The 25,820-nt window shown below is 36.0% G+C and overlaps 2 protein-coding genes across 3 annotated transcripts in view; one reads left to right on the top strand and one right to left on the bottom strand.

The window, feature by feature from the left end:
* The first annotated feature begins 85 nt into the window (after positions 1-85).
* On the top strand, positions 86-7,469 carry LOC140143006 (hyalin-like). Its single transcript, XM_072165033.1, has 10 exons — positions 86-610; positions 1,415-1,760; positions 2,393-2,641; positions 3,498-3,725; positions 4,403-4,654; positions 5,058-5,309; positions 5,606-5,857; positions 6,620-6,877; positions 7,020-7,170; positions 7,297-7,469. The coding sequence occupies exons 1-10, from the start codon at positions 86-88 to the stop codon at positions 7,367-7,369; spliced, it is 2,586 nt and encodes an 861-aa protein (XP_072021134.1). The 3' UTR covers positions 7,370-7,469.
* An 11,735-nt stretch (positions 7,470-19,204) lies between these two features.
* LOC140142764 (glutamate decarboxylase 1-like) overlaps positions 19,205-25,820 on the bottom strand; it is a 92,856-nt gene continuing 86,240 nt past the window's right edge. For both annotated transcript variants that reach the window (XM_072164751.1, XM_072164752.1), the window contains 4 exons: positions 25,300-25,349; positions 25,044-25,098; positions 23,531-23,620; positions 19,205-19,808 (listed from right to left, as the gene is read on the bottom strand). In XM_072164751.1, the coding sequence (XP_072020852.1) occupies positions 19,620-19,808; positions 23,531-23,620; positions 25,044-25,098; positions 25,300-25,349 (384 nt within the window). In that variant the 3' untranslated portion in view covers positions 19,205-19,619. The remainder of the gene's footprint in view (positions 19,809-23,530; positions 23,621-25,043; positions 25,099-25,299; positions 25,350-25,820) is intronic.

Below are 25,820 nucleotides of genomic sequence, written 5' to 3'. Positions count from 1 at the left end.
CATATCTTGTAACCTGCCTAGTTATAGCCCGTTTGCGGTATTTGGCGTAATAATACCAAGTGCGTTGTTGTTGATTACAGTTAATATGACACTTGGGACACCAAGAATATCATACTGTCCAAATGATATTATTACCAGCGCTGAACCTGGAGTAACAACAATGAATGTCACATGGATTGAACCAACAGTTATAGGCTTTCCTGCAACGCCGATGACATCCCAATCCCATGACCCAGGGCAACCGTTTCCTATTGGAGCCACAAATGTTCAGTACAACTTCACGAACACCGCCGATAATAGCTTTCTATCATGTACATTTACTGTTTCTGTAAATGTTGTGCATGCTATATACCTTGGGTGTTTTCAAGACTGCCGAGAACCCGTCGGTGGTAGCCGCGTACTTCCTGATGTACGACATGACAATAATCAGATGACAATTAAGTTGTGCACAGATTTCTGTATCAGTCAAACTCCGACCATGAGATATGCTGGTGTTGAGTTCTCGAAAGAATGTTTTTGTGGTGTTGAAGGCAGGGATTCACGCTTCAACAGACTGGGAAGGATAGAGGACGCTGAATGTGATATGACCTGTAGAGGAAATCCAGATGAAGTATGTGGAGGGTTCTGTAAAATATCTATTTATGACCGTGAGTAGAAAAAACGTCACGTAAAATGATGTTCTCATTTCGTAAAACCGTTTTGATGACAATTAAGTCTGGCACAGATTTATTGTGACGTCAAATATTCGCTATTCAGTAAATTTCAAGTAATTTCTATCTTCTAACGAATTCATGTTGACGAATAATCGATTATATTCAACAAACATTCGTTAGAAGATAAAAATTATTTGAAACAGATTGAATAATAAATCTCATCAAGTATTAGACGCGACGTCGAATAAATGGTATGAATCGGCCCTAATGGATTTTCGGACTATTATTAATCAGGTATGATGCGATTACGAATTACATTTAAGCCATATTGTAACATTTGGTGAAGAGGACGGCCTCAATATTTTTTTAATTCTGTTTTACACGATTGCAATGTACTTAAAAAACTAACATACCATGCAAAAGATTTTAGGTGATTGAAATATTAGTACATGATGCCCATAGCACAGTACGTACGTGGTATACAGGGCGGTCATACACACAATAAAGGACCGTGATCTCGAAAATACCAAAAAAAAAGTCAACAAAATGTTTCTATAAAGTATTTTTGCCAACTTTATATAGCTCAAAACATTTAAACGTATGCTTATAGAGGCCGTTAACGGTATTGCGTGCTGTACTAAGTGCATTGCTATTGTTGTTCACAGTTATGCCACCAAGTATATCATACTGTCCAAATGATATTATTACCAGAGCTGAACCTGGAGTTCCAACAATGGCTGTGACTTGGATTGAACCAACAGTTACAGGTGTATCTGCAACGTACAGCGACAAGTGTACAGTACAACTTCACGAATACCGTTGACGATAGCCTTTTATCATGTACATTTACTATTTATGTAAATGATACAACAGTACCAAGCATATCCGGATGTCCTGATGATATCAAAGTAAAAACTGAACTTGGTTCATCCGGAATAAGCGTCAGTTGGAAAGAACCTACCGCATTTGATCACAATACGGTAGTAAGATCCCGATCTCATGCACCAGGGACGCAGTTTCCAATTGGCTCAACCACTGTAGCATACATATTTACAGATTCGTTTGGAAATCCTGCACTTTGTCACTTCATTGTAACTGTAGAAGTTGGTAAGTCATTTAGAGGGGGGAAATGTTTGGAAACATTAATATAAGGTATTTATTTAGGTATCCCATTGGTTACGAAGCAAAGATTTAAATATGATTTTATAAATTTGTTTATGCCATATTAAACATGAAGATATTCTAATTAAAACAACAAAACTGAAAGGTATGATTTTATGAAACTGAAATTATTAGAATTATATCTTTAATATGAAAATTTTTAATCGATCGTGGATTTTCATGCCAGCTACATACATTTTAAGTACATATTAAATTTATAAAGTTTACTTCGAGGACTGTGAATTATCAAAAGTTTAATAATTTGTCATAAAATTTGTATTATATCGCGAATTTCAAAAAATCAAAATTATTTGATATCAGAAGGACATTCTCCGTATTCAGAATGCAATTCGATGTGTCTGGGGTACTCTAAGCTCCCACAAAAATACTGTGCAAACTTTAATATCCGATTCCTTAAAGACAATGTGATGCATGTGACATTCCAATTGATACACCTCTCACTCCCCACGAAGTTGGTAATTATGGTCACCATAAAACAACATTTTGAATAAAAAAAGAAAAAGAAATCATCTCAACATCTCTAAATGTCCCTGTTTGTTCTTTTCAAACACCTCAAGAGGATACAGTATCTCCAAATGTAACCGCCTGTCCAAAAGATGTAGAAACTACAACTGAGCTCGGCACAACTGGAGTGTCAGTTACCTGGAACGAACCAACCGCCACCGACTTGTCCGGATCACCATTCAGAATCAGATCACATACACCAGGAACAGAATTTCACAGCGGTGTAACGTCAGTGAACTACTTATTCATGGACACGTCAAATAATACAGCTAATTGCACATTCTCAATCATTGTGGACACAGGTTGGTGTTAAATTGGGTTATCCAGGTGTATATTTCAGTGGCACACCAACAGGGTGGGTAAGTAGGGGGACAAATTTACCAAATGTGTTGCTGTCCATCTTCCTCTTGACCTGTGTTAGGCCACAATTAACCTCCTTTTGGCCCATTTTAGCATTCGTTTGCTTAAGATTCTTTGGCGCCCATTAGTCCCACTAAAGGTATTTTGGTAGCGGATAGTGGGATTAGTTGATTCTGATTTGCATTTGCGAATTATGCATGATTATTTGCATTAAACTGCTCCATAGGCCGTAACTTCTCTCTAGTCCGAAGGGTCGCTAGTCCGAAGGTTCTCCAGTCCGGGGGGTCGCTAGTCCAAAAATCAAATTAAGTTCGCTAATCCGAAGGTTCTCTAGTCCGAATATAGAATAAGGGTTAGGATTAGGATTAGAGAACCTTCTTTATTATTCGGACTAGCGAACCTTCGGACTAGAGAACCCGACATTCGGACTAGCGAAACTTTTTCAGAATTCGGACTAGCGAATGGTAAATAAAGTGTTCGGACTAGCAAACCTTCGATCTAAGGAGCATTCGGAGTAGGGAACTTTCGAACTAGAGAGTTGTCACCCCAGAGGCCACCATGTTGCAATTATTATTGCGTTCTGTTAATAAGAACGTAATATAAATTTGCTGATATGTTTGCCAAGCGAATGAATCTGCAAGAATTTTTAGCACATGCAGCCAGAGCATTCCTATGGTATAAAAATATCAAAAAAGTAGGGGATAAGGTTGTAGATCAAGAAATGCCCCTTTAAAACATTAACAATTCATGACACAATTTTAATTATTATAAACATTCTTATAATTATCATTTGAGCAGTGGACAGTACACCTCCAACCATATCCCAATGTCCTGATAGCTTTGTGTCTGTTGGTGGCCGACACGTGACATGGAATGAACCAATAGCATTCGACTTATCAGGAGAAATAAACCAATCTAGATCACATCCGCCTGGAATGTTTCTAATGACTACAACTAATGTTGCGTACATGTTTACAGACTCATCCAATAATAGTGCTAACTGTAGATTTACAATTGATGTAGTCGGTGAGTAACTCCAACATGTCCTAATAAGGTGGTGTTCCGATATTTTTATACGATGATTGATATCTTATCACCAACCAATCTAATTCCTGATGGGTTGTTTTGCGTGCTGGAAACTGATTGATTACTTAGAACATTAACGGTATTTTTCAATATACCTTCCGGTTATTTATCATATTAAATACGTGGGACTACCTAAGACTAGTTCTAACAAAACAATGCGGAGAAAACTGAGAGCGAGCATGGACCGGAAACCAAATGCACATAAAGCCACCTGGGGAAGGTTGGGGCTCGAACCCGGGACCTCGGTTGTGCCAAGCGGGACATGGCTACTTCACAGTGAACTTGAACAGTGAACGCCGTGCGTTAATGTTAAAGGACAGAAGGGTCGTCTATTGGCCATAGTCATACTGCCAGCAAGCATACTGTTGACATTTAAGTTTGGCCAACAATTTGACAATTCATAAAAAGACAAAGATGTCATTGGGTCTTATATTCAGTGACATTCACAATCCATAGCCTTATCCACCGACATATATCATATGAAACCTTTACCTAATAGGTATTGTATGTGTACCCAACCTTTCCTGCTGTAATTTTTATTTACGACGTAATTAACACGTGTCGATTCTATAGTTCAAATGCGATCATTGTAACTAGACCATTTATATTTATTACAGAGGATATTGAACCTCCTTCTATCGAAGGATGTCCATCTGATATCTACGTGGTCCATGAGCTTGGAGACTCATCGCCGTCTGTTTCATGGACGAAACCATCAGTTCTCGACAATTATGAACGTGTTGTATTCATTGATTCCACCCACACACCAGGCCAAACTTTCCTTGATGGTTCTACTCAGGTTATTTACACGTTTGCTGATGATTCATATAATATGGCCTTTTGCAAATTTTCGGTACATGTGGAAATGGGTAAGACTTTCCAATTCCTACATTTTTATTCATGAAAATGAAATCGGTGGGTAGCGTTTGCAATAATGCCAATTATATAGAGATATGTGATAGGACAAAGAAGAGAGAAAACAGCATGCGAATGAGAGAGATGGAGAGAGATAAAGAAGAAAGGAAGTTGAGAGCCTCGGAGAGAGATGGAGAGCCTGGCGGAGAGCGTGATTCATGGAGATGTTTATCATTATTTTTACAATAATGTGGTTAGTCAAATGAATGCGGGACATTGTATTGCATTAGTCAATGACTTGCCGTTAGACCCCGTTGTTCAATGGTATAATTAGTCGGTGTAAAAATCATGATCAGGTTTTTTAATCACACCGATTATAACTTTTAAAAACACAAATCATTCTTTTCCTTAATCCAGTCGATACTACTCCACCTGTTGTAAAGTCGTGTCCATCTGATATTGTGGCAAAGGTGGAACTTGGTACGCCTAGCATAGCTATTCAATGGAGCACACCTACAGCTACTGATTTGTCAGGAAATGTCACACTTGTATCACAAAGTCACCAACCTGGATATCGATTCTCAGCCGGTTCACGCAACGTGATTTATAAATTCGCAGATAACAGTGCGAATGAGATATCATGTGCCTTTGTCGTTACTGTTCAGGAAGGTATTTTGGTCAAGTATTTCCCTAGATTTCCAACAAATATCAACCATAGTATGTGAGGTTTTTCGTTCTTTTAATAAAATGTCCACTTCAGATTTTATATTTTACTATTTATTACACAGAGATGCCACTTTTTAGGTTAAGCCTGAATTCAGGTTTGTGTGTTTCCTGTGTTCTTATTTATTTTCAGCCCGTTTTGGGGCTTTTTGACCTGCATTCACGTGCTTTTTCAGGTTTTTCTCACCAGTTTTAGGTTTAATTATATCTAATTCTAAAAGTTCTTTTATCCTTAATCTTAGTCGATGCCACTCCACCAGTCGTGCAGGACTGTCCAGCCAACATTATTCGAAACATGGAACTTGGTACATCTAGCATACCTATCTATTGGAGCACGCCTACAGTTACTGATTCGTCAGGAAATGTCACACTTGTATCACAAAGTCACCGGCCTGGGTATCAATTCTCATCCGGTTCACGCAACGTGGTGTATACATATGCAGATTACAGTGAGAATGAGGTATCCTGTGCCTTTTTCGTTACTGTTTACGAAGGTACAGTATTTTCTAGTATTTCGCCTAGATGTCTTAGAATATGTCCGAGGTGTTTCATTGCTTTTAATATAATGAATATAAAGCACATCTTTTTCATTAACCTGTGTGATACAATCTCAATTACTTTGACAAATTTGACATTAGCAACAATGGGTTGAACCATAAACAAGCCATTATTTACCACAATAATGTAATAATAATAATAAAAGAGATTTATATAGCGCATCATACAGAAGTCTCGATGCGCTTTACAGAGCACACATACATAAAAGTAAAAACTAAATAAGTGTACAAAAATCCTTTAATAATACACCTTAAAATACAAACTACATTAACATGATTAATTAGGCTACACCAAGCATCCCTCACAAGGAAAGGAGCAAATAAGAACGAGCAAAGGGTCCCAACCAAGTGAAAGACGCATGGTAGCACAGCATATACATACAGCTGTAGCTTAACAATATGCAGACTATTGTTCTCATTTGGGAATCAAAGGCCTCACACACTTTGTTACTGTGCGTCCGTCCACTGTTTGCTTTGTAATGGTGCATCCGACTAAAATTACTATACCTATAGCATCACAATCCATTGCAATATCGCACAGGTCAATCAGAAGCATGTGTTTGTGGACTTGACATGGTTTGGAAACAAGCTCTTCGTATGCATCACTTTTCTAGAATTATATTAGCACTTTTAAAACTTTAATTATGTTTTAATATTGTGTAAACTTAAAATAGCACTTCAAATTAATATCTTTAATAGTTGATACTCACCCACCAGTGATAGTAGGCTGCCCCGCCAACATCACAACAACTCTTGAGACGGATTCTACGAGTATGGAACTGAAATGGATCGAGCCAACGGCTACAGACGCTTCTAATAATGTGACAAAACTTTACCAAACCCACGTTCCTGGACACGAATTTTATATCGGCTCTACCAATGTGATGTACTTCTACGTAGATTCTTCCAACAATATGGCCATTTGCAGTTTTTCTGTCATTGTTATAGAAAGTACAGGTACAATAAAGCTGTTTATAAAGTCTCAGTCAAACACTCTGATTACCTGAAAAAGGATGTAATATGTGAACGGATTCAACATTAACATGATTAATGAAAGAGAGTTGTTAATGCCATCTACATTTAATTCTTTTAAATTCAGTAAAACGTCAAAGCGGCATAGTGAGCAGTCAACGTTTATATGAGGCAAGCGGAGACAGATGTCTTGTTATTGCCACAGCAGCTCTAGTCCTGGGTGTGTTAGCAATCCTGGTTGCTCTATGTGTTTTGCTGGTCATTTTCATGTACATTCGGTATGTTTCATTTACATCTTAACAAAAAATATTTCGAGTAAATGAATAAAACGTTATTTATAGGTTTCAGATCGTGAAGAGCATGCTAGATTTTTCTATATCTTTGTTTGACATTGCATGTTACAGGAAAAGCAAACCGAAAGAAGATATTCAACTGAAGAGTCTTACAAAGAACGAGGAGGGCAGTTCACGAATGTGAATATCGACATATTGTATAGGGCTATATAATAATACATGTATATTGTGCTGTGTATATGATCCATAGGCGTAGATCCCGGAGGCATGGGAGATAACCCCGCCCCCAAGGGAGGATGGTTCATACAATCATCCCCCAATGTTGACGCCTGTATGTGGGTTTCTGACCAAATTAACCTCTTATTTGGCAATTTTAGCATCATATTTCATCAGTTGAGCTTCAATATGGCGCATTTGTACTATAAACTCATTTTGTTCGCTATAAGGTGCTGCATTCACTATACTTCAAGAAATTTTTTCAACCCCATCCCCCCACTGTATATATCCCGGGATATATTATAAAAAAATTATATACACATAAACATGATAAATGAAAAACCTAAACCAAAAACAGACATTATTTTTCTGTATAATGATAAACTACGTACGTATAGATCTCTAAGTAATAGTAAAAAATCTTAAAATAAGTCTTAGAAAATGCTTCAAGAGAAGTTCAAGGATTATTCAAGTTATTCTAATATGGTTGCTTAAATTTATTGGATATTATTGTTTTAACGTGGTGATGCAATACATTCCTGGTTTGGCATAAACACAAACAGCAGCAACATACACTCTAAATTAGAAAGACTTAAAATTTAAATCTTAGTTGAGACTTGAACATTTTTAAGTCTTTAAGATTTATTTTCTTTGGGATCGGGAAAAAGAAAATCTATTTTTAAATCTTTCCAAAGACTTAAACAGTAAACCAATCACAACGCGATGGTGCATGCACGTGATCAAATCGAAACGTTTTCCTGGACTGCTCAGCCGCCATCTTTCTTTTGCGATTTCGTGTGGTGGAGAGCGAATGAATGAAGTGATATGGACGAATTTGTTTTGCAGAATGGCATCCCAGATGCTGTAATTGCCAATGTCAGTGACTATAACTTTATTGTATTTAATATCGATATTTAAATCCCCATAAAGATTTATATTATTTTGAAATAAATCCCAGATATGCTTAAAAGTAAATCTTAAAGGACTTGAATATTAAATCCAATGGACTTGCATTTTAAATCCCTGTGGGACTGTGACTTTGTAAAGACTTAGTTTAATCCTATATTGATTGGTCCCTAACTACATTCTCTGAAAGTTTTAAAAGTAAGTCCTGTAATTTAGAGTGTACCAAATAAATTGATAAAACATGTGCCAGCTGATACCACTATAATAATTTCATGCAGGTCTTCATCACTCAAGGGATCGGGTAACAACGTTTGCACAATATTTTTGTGGGACCTGAGAGCACATCAGATACACCAAATTGCATTCTGAATACGAAGAGTGTCTTTCTAATATCAAATAATTTTGATATTTTGATATTCGGGATATATGTTTCGGGAGGGTGCCGTGTTGGGGGACGGGGAGTGCGTCAAGGGAAAGATGGATGGGTCAAGGGGTGTCATGGGATGTCAGAATGGGCCAATAGGTATCATGGTAGGTGAATGGGTGTCATGGTGAGATAAGGGGCGTCGGGGTAGGTTAAGGGGTGTCATTATTGTCATGTTGGATCATGGGGTGCCATGGTGGGTTAAAGGGTTTTATGGTGGGTCAATGGTGTCTAGTATTACCCGGGGTGGTGTGAAATATATTTGAAAAAAAAGGTATACAATAAAACAAACCTTGGGGTCGTACACCTAATAATTAAATAGTTATAAGTAAATTCATAGAATGTGGGTCCCTATTTTCAGGGTTACCTAATTTCTCCAATGCTTAAGCAATAAAATGTATGTCACTAATACGTTGAACACGGATCGATTGCGCGAGTTGCATATTGGTGCGTATGCACCAAATAATTATGTATTTTGTAGTAACCCCTTCGATGAATAAATATTGTTATAGTTTGGTCAGTACAAAAAGTACAGAGTGATTTTTTTAATTAAAAGAACCGCTTTTTAGGTACGTTACTTACCACACAGCTGAAGTTGTGATAGTATTGAGATATCAACAATATCATGGTATAAACAAGAGTATGTTTCTTTCGTAAATATTTCTATTGTCAGTACCCTTAACATTAGTTTATTCCACAGACAATACAAAGCTTGTACCATAATTTGGTTTACCAAGAATCTTTGATTACAGTACATAACCAGGGCGTTGGTTCAAATCCTTTCTATATAAAATCAATCAATATGAGGACAAGACGTAGTGGCTTGTTACTCCTCTATTCGCCAAACGCCAAGAGTTTCTAGAATGCTGTTAAATTAAGAAATTTTTTAATGCTATTTTATTGCACATACTAGGGAAGCGTGGTTACCTTTTTGAAATAACCGAGTGAGACGGTTTTCAAGAAAATATTTTTCCTGTCAACACTGAAGCATCCTCTGTATAAAAGAAAATATGAATATTAACTGCACATCATATATAACGATTCGTGATACCCAATTGTGGTACATTTGATGTCGTTTATGAGGCAGAGGATATTATTTCAATTTTATATACACCAAAATATTTTTCTAATTGAGCGAGAATGGCGATAGAAAAAACGTTGAAAATGCCATGTAAAAATTACATTAGATCCCGCCAAAGATTACTGTTTCGTTTCTATGGTAATCTAATCTTTTATTTCCTGAAATAAAATTAGGGGTCTAATGTGGATTTCTTGTATAAATGATAAAAACATCGACATGTATACAAGAACTACAAGAAAAATGGCAGGCCACATACTGACCGACATATACGGTGAGTAGCCACGTGCGATTCAAAATCGATATAATGTATGAAAAAACTATTGTGCATGTATAGGCTCATTTATTGTCGGATTATTGTATATAGAACACGCAGTTATCAACAATTGAGCGCTATTAATACACATTAATGTTTTTAAACAAATACAATTCCAAAATATGGTACGTTTTCTGTCTTTGCTTGTCACGTGGTATGTTGAAGTAATGAAGTTGCGATTATATGTTTAAAGGTCTAAGGCGCTGGTGATATGTCGATATTGTATAGGACTACATGATAACGGCTCAGTGCAACGTGGGTTCGAGCCCCGCCGGCGCCTCTGCCGAAATAAATTTCTTTCTTTTTAAAATTTCATATTGGGAGAATATATGTATGGCGAAGAGTGGTGTGGTCGCTTGTATTCTGTCAGAACAGAAACCGACAAGCTATGAACAGTCTGTGTTGTGGTGTCTAACATATTATTTGGGGTACTGTTGAGGTTTGCAATATTTTCGCCATTTTATAGAGTAAAAATGTGGTGAAATGTTTTCCAATAATGAAGATCGAGCATTTTGGAATATACATAGTCGAACCGGAATAGGTATGCAAACTACATAAGACATTTGAGGTAAGTTCTTTATGGTCTTTTTAGCAAGAACATAAAATACATTGGCAAAAATGCAACTTCTTGCAAGAACGTTATATTCTGCGATGGTCCATATTTACATGACTTTCGGTTCTGTTTTAAAATCTATTGATAACACAGCCATTCTAATGTAATCTGTGTTTGCAGTACAGTTTAGAGAAAGAATGTGGCTAGTTGTTTGGTTAAAAAACTGATACTGTTTAAAATATCAGGATGAACTCAGGTGACCCTTATCATGTGTAAAAGACGTAGCAAATTGTCGATGAAAGACGTTATAAAATTAAAGTCACGGACAGTAAGATCCACAATAGGTATCTACTACATTCCAAGCGGAAACGCTTTTCCGAAACATATCATTCTTTTTCAGCAATCGCATTCTGAATACGAAGATGTCCTTCTGATGTCAGAAACATATCATTCTTTTCAGAAACACATCATTCTTTTTCAGAATGATATAATTGAATCGCTGAAACCTATGCAATTCTAGGTGATCTGCATTGGCGTAGCCATTGGGGGGCAGGGGCCGGTGCCGTCGGTTGATTTAAGGCCGTCGGTAGACTGAAGGCGTTGTTGAAAAAAAAAAATTGGGTTAACAATAGATTATTTTTCACCCAGGGTGACAGGAAAAAGGGTAAATTGTAAATAAAATGATGAAAAATTGTCAATTACACATAAAAATTATGCGTTTTTATGTTAGTACTGCCTAGTATTATCCTTTTTTTTTTTTTTGCTCTTCACTTTTTCAAACCATGCGAACAAATTTTGGTTCAACAAATCACAACTTCCGTTGGTAAAAAATATTTCCGTCGGTACATTTACAAGTTGTGCTCCCTCGGTTCCAAAATCCTGGCTACGCCACTGGTGATCTGTAAAAAAACAGCGTGAACGTAAATGACTATGAACTTGGGCCACCGAAATAAATGTTTACATTGGTGTCAGACTAATTATAATGATACGATAATTAGCACCCAATAGTCGCTTTCATTTTAACCATAATTGTGTTGTGGCGATATATTATTTTATAGCCCGTGCCTTCTATTTTAATTTATTTATTTATTCAAAACTATGGTGTCATTCACCTGAGATTTTTTAATTTAATGACAAATTAAGGAATTTATCGAAACACATTTCGGAGAACGCTACTTTAATGGTCAAATTCCTTAACTGACTATAATCAGGAAATTCAACACCCAAAATGCATTTTAACTTTTTGTTCCAAGCCAAGGAGGTCACGAGTTATAGACGGATAAAAAATGACACATTGAAATAACAAATAATAATTTTATTCATTTCTTATGCACACCAGTATTTTCATTAATTTGTTTTACAACTCATAAACGCCAATATTACTATCGATCCACGTCACATTTTTATTGTATGTGAAAACAAAATCGTGGCACATTTAAGGCATTCAACAAAAGGGTACTAGCTTTAGTCATTTGTGGGTACAAAAACACAGTAAACCAAAGGATTAAGGTACCAGTTGTGTTTTCCCCTGCACATGCAAATAAAGACAAATATGTCAAAAGCAAACAAGCAGCCATACTCTTTAGCTCTGATTTAAGATCTTATTTGTTGAAATTGGATGAGAATCGCGAATGCTCTGTGTACAAATCAATAGGGCATGCTATGGATCAAACTGTAGCTTTTGAATTGCCATCTTCCTTGGGTTTTTGGATCGTCGTGTCTTTATTTCTTGAACAATTTCAACGAATGATGTCTTAAATTCGAGCTAAAAGATGCAGCTATTGGCGGTTGGTTACAATTATAACATATCTGTCGTTGTTTAGGATATAGAGGTGGTAAATGGTACTTTAATTCTTTGGCTTACTGTAGTCCTTGGTCATACGTATCTTACTATTAAACCGCTTTACACTTATCCATTTAAGAATTCGGAAACATCGTCACAGAATATTGTCTTTAATCTATAAAAGTTTCAAAAACATTGGTCGGCCTGCAAAAGTCAAACCTTTCACGGGAACGTCGTTACGTGTACGACCTTGCTGTCAATAATCTGCGCAAGTGCAACTTCTATATAATAACAGTAAACAATTCTCAAAGCATTAAAATTATAAATGCTTACATCCTTATTATAGTCTAGTCCACGACTGTAGCTTTAGTCCCTTTTGTGCATAACCGATTTTATATTTCTCTTCAATATAATGTGCGTTACCTGATCGTATATATGTTTGGCATGTTATCATGGTTATACTATTGAGTGTGAACACGTTTAACATCTTTTGAACACGTTTACTGTGTATTGGTGAACACTTGTCATGTATTATTCATACTATTTAATTTTAACCACAGACATATTAATCATTTTAAAAGACATATTTCAGAAATGAAAGTCACAAAAACTGTGTTTTATCTACCCGTCGTTTATACAACCATCTGTAACTTTCAGAAGCTTGACTAGTAATATAGTTAAACCAGGATCTGATTTTGAGCTTTGTAATCAGGTACTTTACGAATGATCCAGTGGGCCATCCCAGTTATAAATCCATACCCTAATGTTCCAATGTTAACCCCATTTGAAATTCACACTCTTTTTTGTGGAAGATTAATTAACGTCATGTCTTCCAAAGGTGAGTGTATGGTATACAAATATTATATGTTTATGAATACAATGGTAAGAATATTTTCATGAAGTGAAATATGGACTGTTCACCGAATGAAAATATTCTTTCCATTGAACGAATAAAAACATTCAATATTTGTTTGATACAACTCATAATAAATTCCCTTTCTTCCACATAAATCACCGGGAAAACAAGATAGATTAAAAATAATAAACTATATTTAGAAGCGACACCCACTTGGCGAGTCGAAGTGGTCACCTCGCGCGCTATACGCACGCGTAAGTCTGCGTTGCCATGGTAGTTGCTAATGGGGGCAAATTGACTATTGCACTGGCCCATTGGCGTAGCGTCATAGGGGCACGAAGGGGGGGTGCAGGTGCCCCGAATGGATCTGAAAATTTATCAAAATCTCATAGAAAAAATACCGAAACGGCTTGTTCCCCCGTCACACCCGGTGGCCCCCGATCATGGTCGGTGTTCCCCATATGATGACCCATGCTACGCCACTGAGCCTTATTTGAATATTCAAATGATGTTCTTTTTTCTGGGTGAATAATCTACACCAACATATTGTTTCAAAGCATTGATCCCCGAGAGCACCGAAGTGATGACGTCACAAAAAACTTTTTTTGCATTTCAGCGTTTTGAATACCATGTATCGGTGGAGCATGATAAACATCCACAGTCCTGGGAATCGGATCATGAGGGCCGAGATATGGCCGCATGAATACCTTATTAGCCCCATTGAAATCAGTGTAAATTGGCCTGGTTCCAAACAGTTATGAACCAGGCCAATTTACACTGATTTCAATGGGGCTAATTAGGTATTCATGCGGCCATGTCTCGGCCCTCATGATCCGATTCGCACCAAATTTGGACTGTGGATGTTTTTCATCATGTTCTACTGATCTATATGGTCATGAAAATACTGAAATGCAAAAAAGAAAATTTTATGACGTCACACTTCGGTACTTAATTACATGCAGATATTAATTAATGTCCTTTCAAATCGCGTTTGCGACAAATTTGTTTCACAAGGACGCAACTCAATCAATAGAAAGCGTAACCTTATCAACATCTTATTTTAAAGAAATTTAATTGACATTTTATTATTTGCTATAAAGTCTTAATTAATGGACATGCATATTTCTCGTCCATATTTTAATTGGTAAACTACATCTCAGGAACAAAAGCTAACAAACTTTGCTTTGTATAAATGATCTTAAGATACTCGTCATACATCATATTTGCAGATATCGATACATTCTATCATAGTCTATTTGGATTCCTGGAGAGAGTGACGTCAGTGCGAGTTCGAGTGGTCGTAGTAAATCGCGCTTGTTGACTCAAAGAACAGTATGCTTCGACCATATTTATAAATACGTATGTATAAATACGTGACCACCTCCGCGCTGCCATGACAGCTTGTAGACAGTAAGTCTCGAAGTGACCTTCACAGCGGGTCGCCTTCGCGTACATTTGAATGCAAAGGCGGTAAACAACACGTGACTACTGTGCAGCAAAATAATTGTCTATTTTGTTCAACTTTTTAATTATATTGTAAACGCTTCCGTCGATAAATATTCTTTTTCCGCAAATACTTTCAAAATGGGTTTTTTTGGATAACATATTATAAATTCGGAAACCCCCATGTGTAATAATTTTGCTATTAAATTAATACCTAAATTTGATGATATTATTATCTAAAGAATTCCTATAATTTTCTGTATAGTGGTCAATGGCATAATGATTTGGTCACGCTTGCTGGTCTTGGTATTTCGTGCCCATGGGTCACGTGCGTTATAAATGCGTATTTATAAATATAGTCGAAGCATACTGAAGAACTGGCGTGTTTACACACGAGATCAAAGGCGGCACACTGTACTGCGCAAAGTATACTCTCGAGGTAGCCAAATAGACTATAGTTATCCACTTCTAACACATGACAATTGTATGCCCATGTCTTCCCCTCGCAAACTTACCAGTGGTATGTCACAATTAGTGACTCTAAAAAGTTTTTTCCCCTCGCAAACGTCTCTCTCACACGTTTTTCCCCTTGTGGGGTTTCTACAAGTTTTACCAAGAATACTGCAAGTTGGAATTCTTTGGGTGGTTAACAGAAACTTTAAACATCACAAGGCTAAAATAATAGTTATGTTATGTACGTCATAGCTATCATATGGTTCATTACATTATCACAAACTTATGATGTTAAAGATTCCTAACATTATTAGCAAGGCATCCGTACAAAGTTGTGCTATATACATTGGTTTATTGCAATTATACACATATATCACGGTCATTGAGACCTTTTATAATATTCTTTGGCTCTTCATATGTACACTATGTATATTCGTGATAACACAGCTAATACAAACTATATAATAGAAACTATATAATTATCATTTCAACAGATAGAGCACAAGTATCACTAATTATTATTTTTGTATTTATTAAGGCGAGATCGCCCCACAAAAACGTCGGGGAGTAGATGTATTTTTACATGTGGAATAGTACACACTATTTTACTATTCAACGGTACGATAAAGACAATACAATTTGCACACACTCATCACTTAAATGAAATTAACGTACCCACTACCCATCTGTAGTCACGTAAGGGGATGACTTCAAACCCAACCGCCGGTCGACCGACGGTGCCCTAACAGAACCGGCGTCTTAACCGCGCTGTATTGTTCCAAACACTTTCAATCCTGCCAGTTCTGTGTCAGTATCCAGATCAGTATAAATAGACATTCATTTAGTTCGTAATTAATTTTTGGTAACAATATTCGGTCATTCTAACTTTATTACTCTTAAATATGTTTTTAAAAATCCGTATATGTCGCTTTTTATTTGCTAAAGTATAAATACTGTGATGGGCCCGGTGATTTACCGTCACAAGATTGCGTTTACAAAATATAAATTCACCACGTATGCGAACATTAACTTTTTCACCAGCTTTCAATTTGCATAGACACGTAGGAAAACTTATGTTAAACTAAGTTCACATTTACATTATTTCATTATTTTAAATTGTCATTTGATTGTGGGATACAAAGGAGAACAAATGAACCCATACTTTGAATAATACATCAAAATCTTAAAGTTATCACTAGATGGCACAGTTTTGTTTGAGCAAAGACGAATATCTATGCCTGTGACTTCCTTCCTAACATCCCTTTACCCATAGTGACACATTTAACTCACAATGACATCCCTTAACCCACCATGAAAACCGTAACCAGCCATAACTGACCCCGACATCTCTTGACCCACCATGACTTCCCTTTAACTCAGCATAAGACCCATAACCATCATAACACCCTTTAAACCATTTGAACAAAGGTACGGTTTAGGTACCCAACTCAGAATGTTTGCTCTCAAAGACCAAATAGCGCAAGCCATCTTAGATTTTCTTGTCTCATTGCCATTTATTACTGCGTCACAGTAAAATTCAATGTGTAATGTGCCTGTAAACGTTTATTCTTCTATTCAACCTGGGGACTTATTCAGTGTTCGGCAATGATGCCCAAGGCAGGATATACGAACACCGGGAATCGGAACCCATGACCCCTTGTCTTGTATACCTTAACCATTTAGTCACGATGTTCTCTTTTACCACATTTGTGCTTATACGCGTAATAACCTGACATATGCCAAATACTACATAGCTGCGTCCCTGATATTTATTGTTTCAATATGAAAAACACATTTTGCATGAATACAGAAAGTGTACCAAACCAAACGCGAAGAGGAGTTCAAACTGCGCTGTTTGAAACATGATTATTGGTGATAAAAATTGATACATTCACACTGGCAACATTTTACTCAATATATTGGGTCCAAATACATTTAGCAAACAAATTAGACTAAAACACCACTTGCCTTGTGAGCAACTATGTTTACCTCGCAATGAAATCGATACTTTGTGAATGCGGTTTTTTGAAGCAATCAAAATTTACAAATTCAATTCAAAGTTGCAAATACTATCATGCTACATTAATGCATGCGGAACGCATATTTTTTAATGCCAAGTATATGTTATAGTCAGAGCAATATTGAAATGTCAGACATTTTGTCATTCTTTATACATGTAGGATACGCTTTATGTTGAACTATTCTGAAATGTATCAATAAAGAAACACACAAGACAACAACAACAAAAATATTGTAATATGAAAATAGGGCCCCTTGAAATAAAGTCGTTGAGTTTTTGTACATTGCAAGCTGCCTTGAAGTTTAGGCTGATTCTATGACACACTTCATGCATCTAACAGGTATTACAAATTCCTAAAGCATTGTGGCACGGTTTTGGCAGCTTGGTACACGTTGAACTCTGACCTATTATTGCCTATCTGGGAAATAGCTTTAATTATTTTTCATTCATTTATATTTGTAATAATTTTATCATTAAAATATTTTAGATAATTCATAATGTGAGATGACCATGTTTTATGTGTGGAGTGTGTGTGTTTTCATTTTTGAAAACATTCTAGTACAACATTTTAAACAACACTTTGTATGCATAAAAAATCCCGATAGTTCAGAGTTCAAAGTGTCCCCAAATTGTAAAAACGGTCTCACAATGCATTGCGAATGTAATGCCAATTTGGCTTATTCTTTATGCACTATTCAAGTAGGCTCCCCCACCCCTCTCGGAAAATGACGGCGCATGTCATCTTCGACCTAATTGACTTATCGGTAAATCCCATAATTCCTTGCGTTCGACCCCAGATGTCATCATTTGACGTCACGCCGACTTGCAATTCTATGCACTGCAGTAGCGATGTTCGCTAAACGATGTGCGCATCGGTGTGACGTCAAATGACGACATCTGGGGTATAACCGCAAGGAATTATGGGATTTACCGAAAGGTCAATTACATTTCCCGACGCTGTGAATCTCTGTAGGGATTGCATGCCCCACTACTCGTTGTTTCTATCATCTAATCCCCCTGGGTTGTGGGGTGATTACACATGTTTTAACAACGGGAGCACATCAACCGGATTTAGAGATTAAAATCCATGTAATCCCAGCCTACAATCCCCATCAGTACCACACTTTCTCGGGATATGTTAGGGGGCAGTAATTGAATGGGGCATTAAAAAGAAAACATAACTGGTTCAACGTATTCAAGCTTATGTTGTAATTCCCGAGATAGTCGCTGCAATATTTTAAGTTGTATATTATGTATACAGGCTGTATCCAAATGATTCTTCTCGACACACTATCATTATCAAGGCAATATTAAAAATATAAAATCGATTTTATTTAAAATGTAAATTTTACCTATTGAAAAAGTGTATAATTACCTTTCGTTCTGCCGATTTTGATGGAATTTGCCGTCGTATTTTGGATATACTTTATTTGAAAGAAGTTACTATGATACGAATTTCACTCACTGCACAAAAAATCGTTCATTTATTACACGAGTGCTTCCGCTATGTCAAATAAAACGGTATTTTCTGTACTATGCGGTCATTTTTGTCTTAATTTGTTCAAATAATATAAGTATAATACTGGGGACGTAAATATTGTTAAAATAAATACTTATTAATTCTTGATCATCATATTAAGAAACGAAACTGGTTTCACACATAGGCCTATCAAATTACACTTGTATCACTAGTGAATATACCACGAAGCCAATAATGAGATAAAATCGGGAAAATAAACCCTTCCCTAAACAACGCTCAATTATTTACAAAAATTTTCATAATCTAAAATTCTCATTAAACCTGATATTCTTTGAAATATGAATAATATTTAAATAAAAAATTCTTTCAAGAACATTAAAAAAATTGAAAACGGTCGAAGAAAAATCATGTTTGATACAACCTGTATAGTGATAATCGAAATACCGTAAAAACTCGATAGTTAGCATAATGTGCTTACTATTGAACGCTTTTGAAAACATGAAATTGAAAAGTCCGGCACTTTACCAACTGAGCTAATTGGGCTGAGACACAAATGTGCAGGTTTACTTGTTCGTGTATAACTATGTGTATCGATGATTTGCTCAAAACGCTTTACACTTTTATGGATGGGGCTCTTCATGTTTTCATGTTTTAAAAGCGCTCAATCGTAAGCACATATGCTAACTATCGACTTTTTACGGTAGTTGTGATAGTCGACCGAATTTACATTGAACATAATAACGACGCAAAATGACAATACCTATTTCCTACAAGTCAAATTAGATATCGAAGTGGCATTTTGCAAGTATTTTTCGACATGTCAGCTGGAGCACCATAATAGTCCATATTAATTAAACACTTCGCCATAGGGAGGGCTTAAACATCTATAAACACCCATATAACGTATCACGATTCTTCAAACTCGATTGTTTTTCCTAATCGTTCGATTTCATCCAACATGTAGTCGATGTCTGCTTTGGTTGAAGCAGGATTGGATACGATCATTCGGAAGAAGTTGACGTTATTACCAAGAGGTTGATAGCCAACCATTGTTGTGCCTGCTTCCATCATGCGGGCCTTGATCTCTGGTGCTACCTACAATGGATAAAAAATAATAAATAGTTGGATGATAAAAAATGCCAGAAGATCACCTTGACTAAAAGGATTGAATTACACGAAGAGTTTGTGGTTATACTTGAAATGAAATGAAATGAAATGAAATGAAATGAAATGAAATGAAATGAAATGAAATGAAATGAAATAAAAATGAAATGAAATGACTTCTAATTATTTTGGATCTTTTGGGTTTTTCGCAGTGTTTTCGGAAAAGCATTGGTTGCAATGATTGAAGTGAATTAATTATTGTTCTTTAAAAGGTTTTCAAAGAAGTTAAATTTGGTAAACATTTTATGTGTTTTGTCTTATGCATACTAAATATACCATAATAACATTAACATTTAAACTTTTTAGAGTCACTAATTGTGAAATACCATTGGTACAATATACATAATAAAGGTGCATACAGCTTGAGCTTACTGATTGAAACACAAAAGTATTTTAGACGTTTTTTTTTTATAATCTCTATTTTAGTGATGTGTAATTAGACAAATGCATATGCTTGCATATACAGTGATGGACATTATAAGATTTCTAAAGAGCTCTTGGAAAATTCCCTAAACGCATATTAAACTGTTGAACATATTATAACTTTCAATTAATGCATGATACTAAATTTATCAAACTGATAATAAATAGCCGCTTTGCGGGTTGTCGAATGACTGCACCTGTAGTAAAATTCTGATCAACTAATTTAGATTTGTTATTGATGTTACTTTTTGTTGACGGTTGATACTACTTTCCAGCAAATTTAAAAATGGTAAAAAGACATAGAGGAAAGCATTTTTCAACTTGGGTCCTCGTGTACGTTTTGAAAGGTTTTTGGTAGACATTGCTGCTTTTAGTGAAAATGACAAGTATTATAAATAAATAAATAAATAAATAAATAATAAATAAATAAATAAATAAATAAATAAATAAATAAATAAATAAATAAATAAATAAATAAATAAATAAATAAATAAATAAATAAATGAATAAATAAATAAATAAATAAATAAATAAATAAATAAATAAATAAATAAATAAATAAATAAATAAATAATTTTTTCATTTCCTTTCTAATGTCCATTTTAAACTTTCGGTTTTTAACAACCGAATTGAATTATGAAATATTGACCATCATCTGCTGTTCATAGTGAGATGTTGTATGACACCCTCTTTTGAGGGATAGAGCATCGATACTCAACTTCTCCATTGTGTTTTACATATGCGCCCTCACTACAATTTCTGTTCTATATACACCGTTTAACAGCACTTTATAATCTATATCATGCTACTGGCATGAGCGACGGTTATAAGCTGCGAAACTCATTTATCAATCGTCAATTTGGGACAAACTGAAACCCCGACAGTCTACAGTAAAAAGTATTCACACACATAATGCATTGTAATTACGATTAAATCTTCGGGTTTTTCCCCGCTGTCTTCTAAAACGTTTCAATAACTTATAGATAATGATCTATGTCAGTCGGATGCTTAAAACGCTTTAAACGTACAATTTTAAATACCATGTTAGAAATATTTACAACTTAACTTTATAGAGATACGAGATATCGGTCGAGTTTTAATAGTCGACCTTATATAGTGAGGTGTCGTGATATGCGTAAAGGATATAAAGCCTAGTCATTCAGTTGAATATTTTAACGGTTCCTATACTCGTTGATTGATTTACCCGAGGGTGTTGCAACAATTCCCTGGTTAGACGAGAGTTCGACATGATGCAGTCATGTCTACAGTAGAATTCACCGCGACCTTTGCAGGACTTAAACCCCATTAAAAGCTATTAAACCAAGATAACACTCATTGAAAACAGCTCAACTGATTAAATCAGATCTTCTCTGGTTGTGCACATGTGTCTGTTTTATATGTGCGGTATCGCAATGAGCTGGTATTTATAGCTTCAGTTGGGTAACCGATTATAAAGGAAACGCAAGGAAACAATGGTATGTGGACCTTTGTTCACGAAATGAGACAATGGCCTGCTTTTTGTTAACCAGCATTCTTGAAAATGAGCAACATAATGATTGTTGACTTAACACGGTTGGAAATAATTTCTTCATATTTTTTGGTGTTATCGGTCGTTTACATATCCTTCCTAAAACACCAAAGTACGAATATTTCCATACATCTAAATTAGCTAAAAATTTAGGACATGTTACAAAACTATATTTTCTAGAATTTTAGAAGCGTACTTTTAATATTGGCCGGTTATTTTTCACACAGCGACGTTAACTAGGCAATGTACTATTACCTATAACATTAACTAAAACACCAAAGTACGAATATTTCCAAACATCTAAATTAGCTAAAAATTTAGGATATGTTACAAAACTATATTTTCTAGAATTTTAGAAGAGTACTTTTAATATCGGCCGGTTATTTTTCACACAGCGACGTTAACTAGGCAAATCCCCATACTTCTAACGTACGGTATTTGTAGAGGTCACGCGTCAATGGGAAGAGCACTGTGTATTGTGTATAGGAAAACGGACAGTAACTGCAGTATGACATATTTCTGCGTACATCCAAAAGAGCCGAATATCTTTCTAAAGGCCCTGGACCAGGCTAAAATGGGCAATCCTTAGCCACGTTTTACACCCCCACACCGGTCCATCTGGCCCTGTGGTAAATCCGGACCTGGGTCAAAGATTGCATCTTGAACGTCTAAGTTGCACATCCAGAATGCAAGGCCTTCCAAATATTAAGGAAATGTGATACTGTACAGTTGCAAGATATAAGCCAACAACAAATATCTATATACATTCTACCCCAAATAAACTCATTTCAGATAAATGCAATCTCTTCTGTAACGAATCTTCGACTTAAAAGTATGTTATCTAATATTAATGCTTAAAATTAAGATTTAATTTAAATCTGGTAAACCAGACATACATACTTTTTGACGGACGAACCAACGTTGCGACTGAAACGTTCAATCTTCAGCTTGGCTGTGATGCAAATAACCCCGAGTACCGATAGCTTCCAGTGTACATGACAATCGACGAGGAATGTCCTTGATGATTCTGCCCCATCCGTGAGAATGTTGCCTGAACCCCTCCACAGCGGTTAAGGCCAGGTTGCTCAGCCCTCACCAGGATCGCTTCTTTCACACCTCGCTAAACACCAAGAACATTCCTTGTCCATTGTTATCTATGCCACAAGTTACCGGTGCTCAAGGTCATTTGCATCACAACCCAGCTGAAGACTGAAAGTTTCAATTGCAACGTCGGTTCATCCGTTAACAAAAGGCATTTCTGGTTGAAAGTAGGTAATGACGAATCAATCGGATGATAAATAAATTAATGATACCTTGAATATGCCTGGTTGATAAGATTTATAAATGAAATCTTACATTACACCTATTACATCATACCTACAATCCCGGAAAAAATGTGTTCGAACACCCACCACTGCCCACTGTTCTTCTTAGTATAGTGCGCCCGCTATGAGTCACTGGAAACTAAGAATTATAATAGTGTTGTCTCAATGTTCGTCTTTTAAGCATACCCCCTCCCCTTTCCTCAACAAACAATGTTGGGAGAAGATATGGTGAAGATGAGCATATTGGGCATGCCGACATTGTACGGGGGTAGAAGGGAGACTATTTCCATTTTAAGGCCTTAAAAGTGTTCGAACAATTATTTCTCAGATTGTAGATGAATTTGAGTCTACAGGGTTTCATACTAGTGTTTCTTTACCTTGTGCAACAGGAGCTGTTGCTCCTCTTTATTCTCCATCTGCCGTATACTTGGTGGTATATACCAGAAACATACGTTCACATACTCCGGCTTTAAAAGAACGAGATAGGAAACATGTTGCACCGTTTCGGAATAAAGGAAATAAGATACAAGCTTACAAATTATAAGAATAATATTTCTCTGATTCTTTTCAATTATTTGTAGATTTACTGGTCATGTTTTTATAATTATATAATAAAACCCGAATAGTGTCAATTATAAAAGGATCCCTTTATATTAAAATTCGCTGACAAGTTTTTTCTCAAGGCATCGCTGATCAACGACCAAGCATCATTAAGGGATACCGGTACCGCTCTACACAGTCGCAGTATCCTGAACAACCTGCATCTAGACTAACCCTCATAGCCAGGATCACCTTTATGAGTTTCTTATGGTTAAACTAGGACAGTTTTTACCGGTAACTTCATCCTTGGGATTTCATCCACGGGACTTTTAATCTATAATCGCAAACGTATGTTAAATTCCTTTCGTTAATGTTATTAACTGATTAATTCATGATAATTGCCTTCATTTAAGACATTAATTCTTTTACTTTTTCGCTTCAATTATTTTGATCCACACAAAGTACAGTGTATGTTACAAGCTTATCTTCTACCGTCATACCGTAGAATTCCGTCTACAAGCATATATGGCTCTAAACGAGGTTTTTTGACGAAAGAGACAAAAGGCAAATACCCTTCACAAAAACATTACAATATCATACGGAAAGGTTTCTATACAAAAACTATCCTCTTATAAACCATCTATGAACAGTTTCCACCTCGACACACCTGAGCACACATTTTCGTCCAAGAGCTTAAAAGCAAGCTGTGAATTGTCTCTACAGTCTTTGATTACACTCAACGGTTGAGTGCATAGCATCATAAGAACTGTGTGAGCTTCTACCTGGAAATAGCTCTGTGATTGGTTTTTGTCAAAACCTCAAGTGTTCCCTTTATCAAAAAACAATTTTTATATCAAACGAAAGCTAACACTTCCCCAAAAACACTTTTTTCATTGGGTCAAGAGATAACACAATGCAATGTTTATAGCAAGGCGAATCTGGTAAATCTGTTGAAAACGACCTATCCAAGCACGATTTTAAAAGTCAAAACCTCAAGTGATCCTTACAATATTTTTCAGATTTTATGTCAATAAATGAAAGAGCACACTTATATTGTCCATATACTAGCCTCATTAAAACGAGTGGCCATTTAAATTGCAAATCTTGTACTCAAAGTTACTATTTTCGCCTGTTTTGTCATATTGTTGTCAATTCAATGAACTATGACTTTGCTAAAGAGCGCTTACAAATTACGTGTTTGCGCAGTCGCCTGTATCAATAATATAGTTGTTCAAACTCCAAATAATGTTTATGTGGAGAGTGTCTATCTGCCTCTTGTCTCTTCCGTCAAAAAATCCTCATTTGGAGGCATGTATGCCTGTAGACGGAATTATACGGTATAATACCTACCTTCTCATACACGAGTTTGAAGCCATCCTTTGCCTTCACTTTGTCCACCAAATATCTGCGAATAAGGGAAGGTGTCATCCTCATTAATAATAAACAAACCAACTTATATTTATTTTATTTAAGTTGCAGTGCAAATATTAATAGAAACGTGGATGCTCATATTATCCATTAATAAGGTAGTAGAAATCATATTGTTTGCTCTTAAATACCCAAGTCGTCAGAGTGATGAAAAATTTAAGATATGATATAAACTTACTTTGCTAAGTCGATGAGCTTGTTCACTTGTGCTTCGAATCCCCGAGTACCCTATACAGGAAATGTAATAACATGAAATCGACTGGTTGGTTTATTGGTATTTTAACGTCGTGTATGTTCGAAATTGCAAGTGATATCTTCATATCGATTTGAAAAGACTTGCCTGGGGAACTAAGTAGGTATGAATGAGGTATAGAGATAATATAATGGTGATACAAACAATGAGGACATCAAAGCACCGTCTTGAGCTCACTTGTGCGAACGTACCCCAACCACACACTCCCCCGTCATAATCCCACACAACACCGACACACCCCTCCCTCCCACAAACACACATGACAGAACACAACACTCATACAATTTTGGAACGTACTTTTACGAAATTAACACCTTTTGTGTATGGCGTGTTCGTGATTCATTGATAACGATGCTAATATTTTTACTTTTCGTTTATCTGAAGAACCAATTTGATCGGTTTCAATAACAATAAATCTGTGACGTGTATACGTTTATCTTTGTGTT

The sequence above is a fragment of the Amphiura filiformis genome, chromosome 20 (genome assembly GCF_039555335.1).
Source record: "Amphiura filiformis chromosome 20, Afil_fr2py, whole genome shotgun sequence".
NCBI classification, from domain to species: Eukaryota; Metazoa; Echinodermata; class Ophiuroidea; order Amphilepidida; family Amphiuridae; genus Amphiura; species Amphiura filiformis.
The sequence above is the reverse complement of the archived record's forward strand: the minus strand, read 5'-3'. Positions and strand labels throughout refer to the sequence as shown.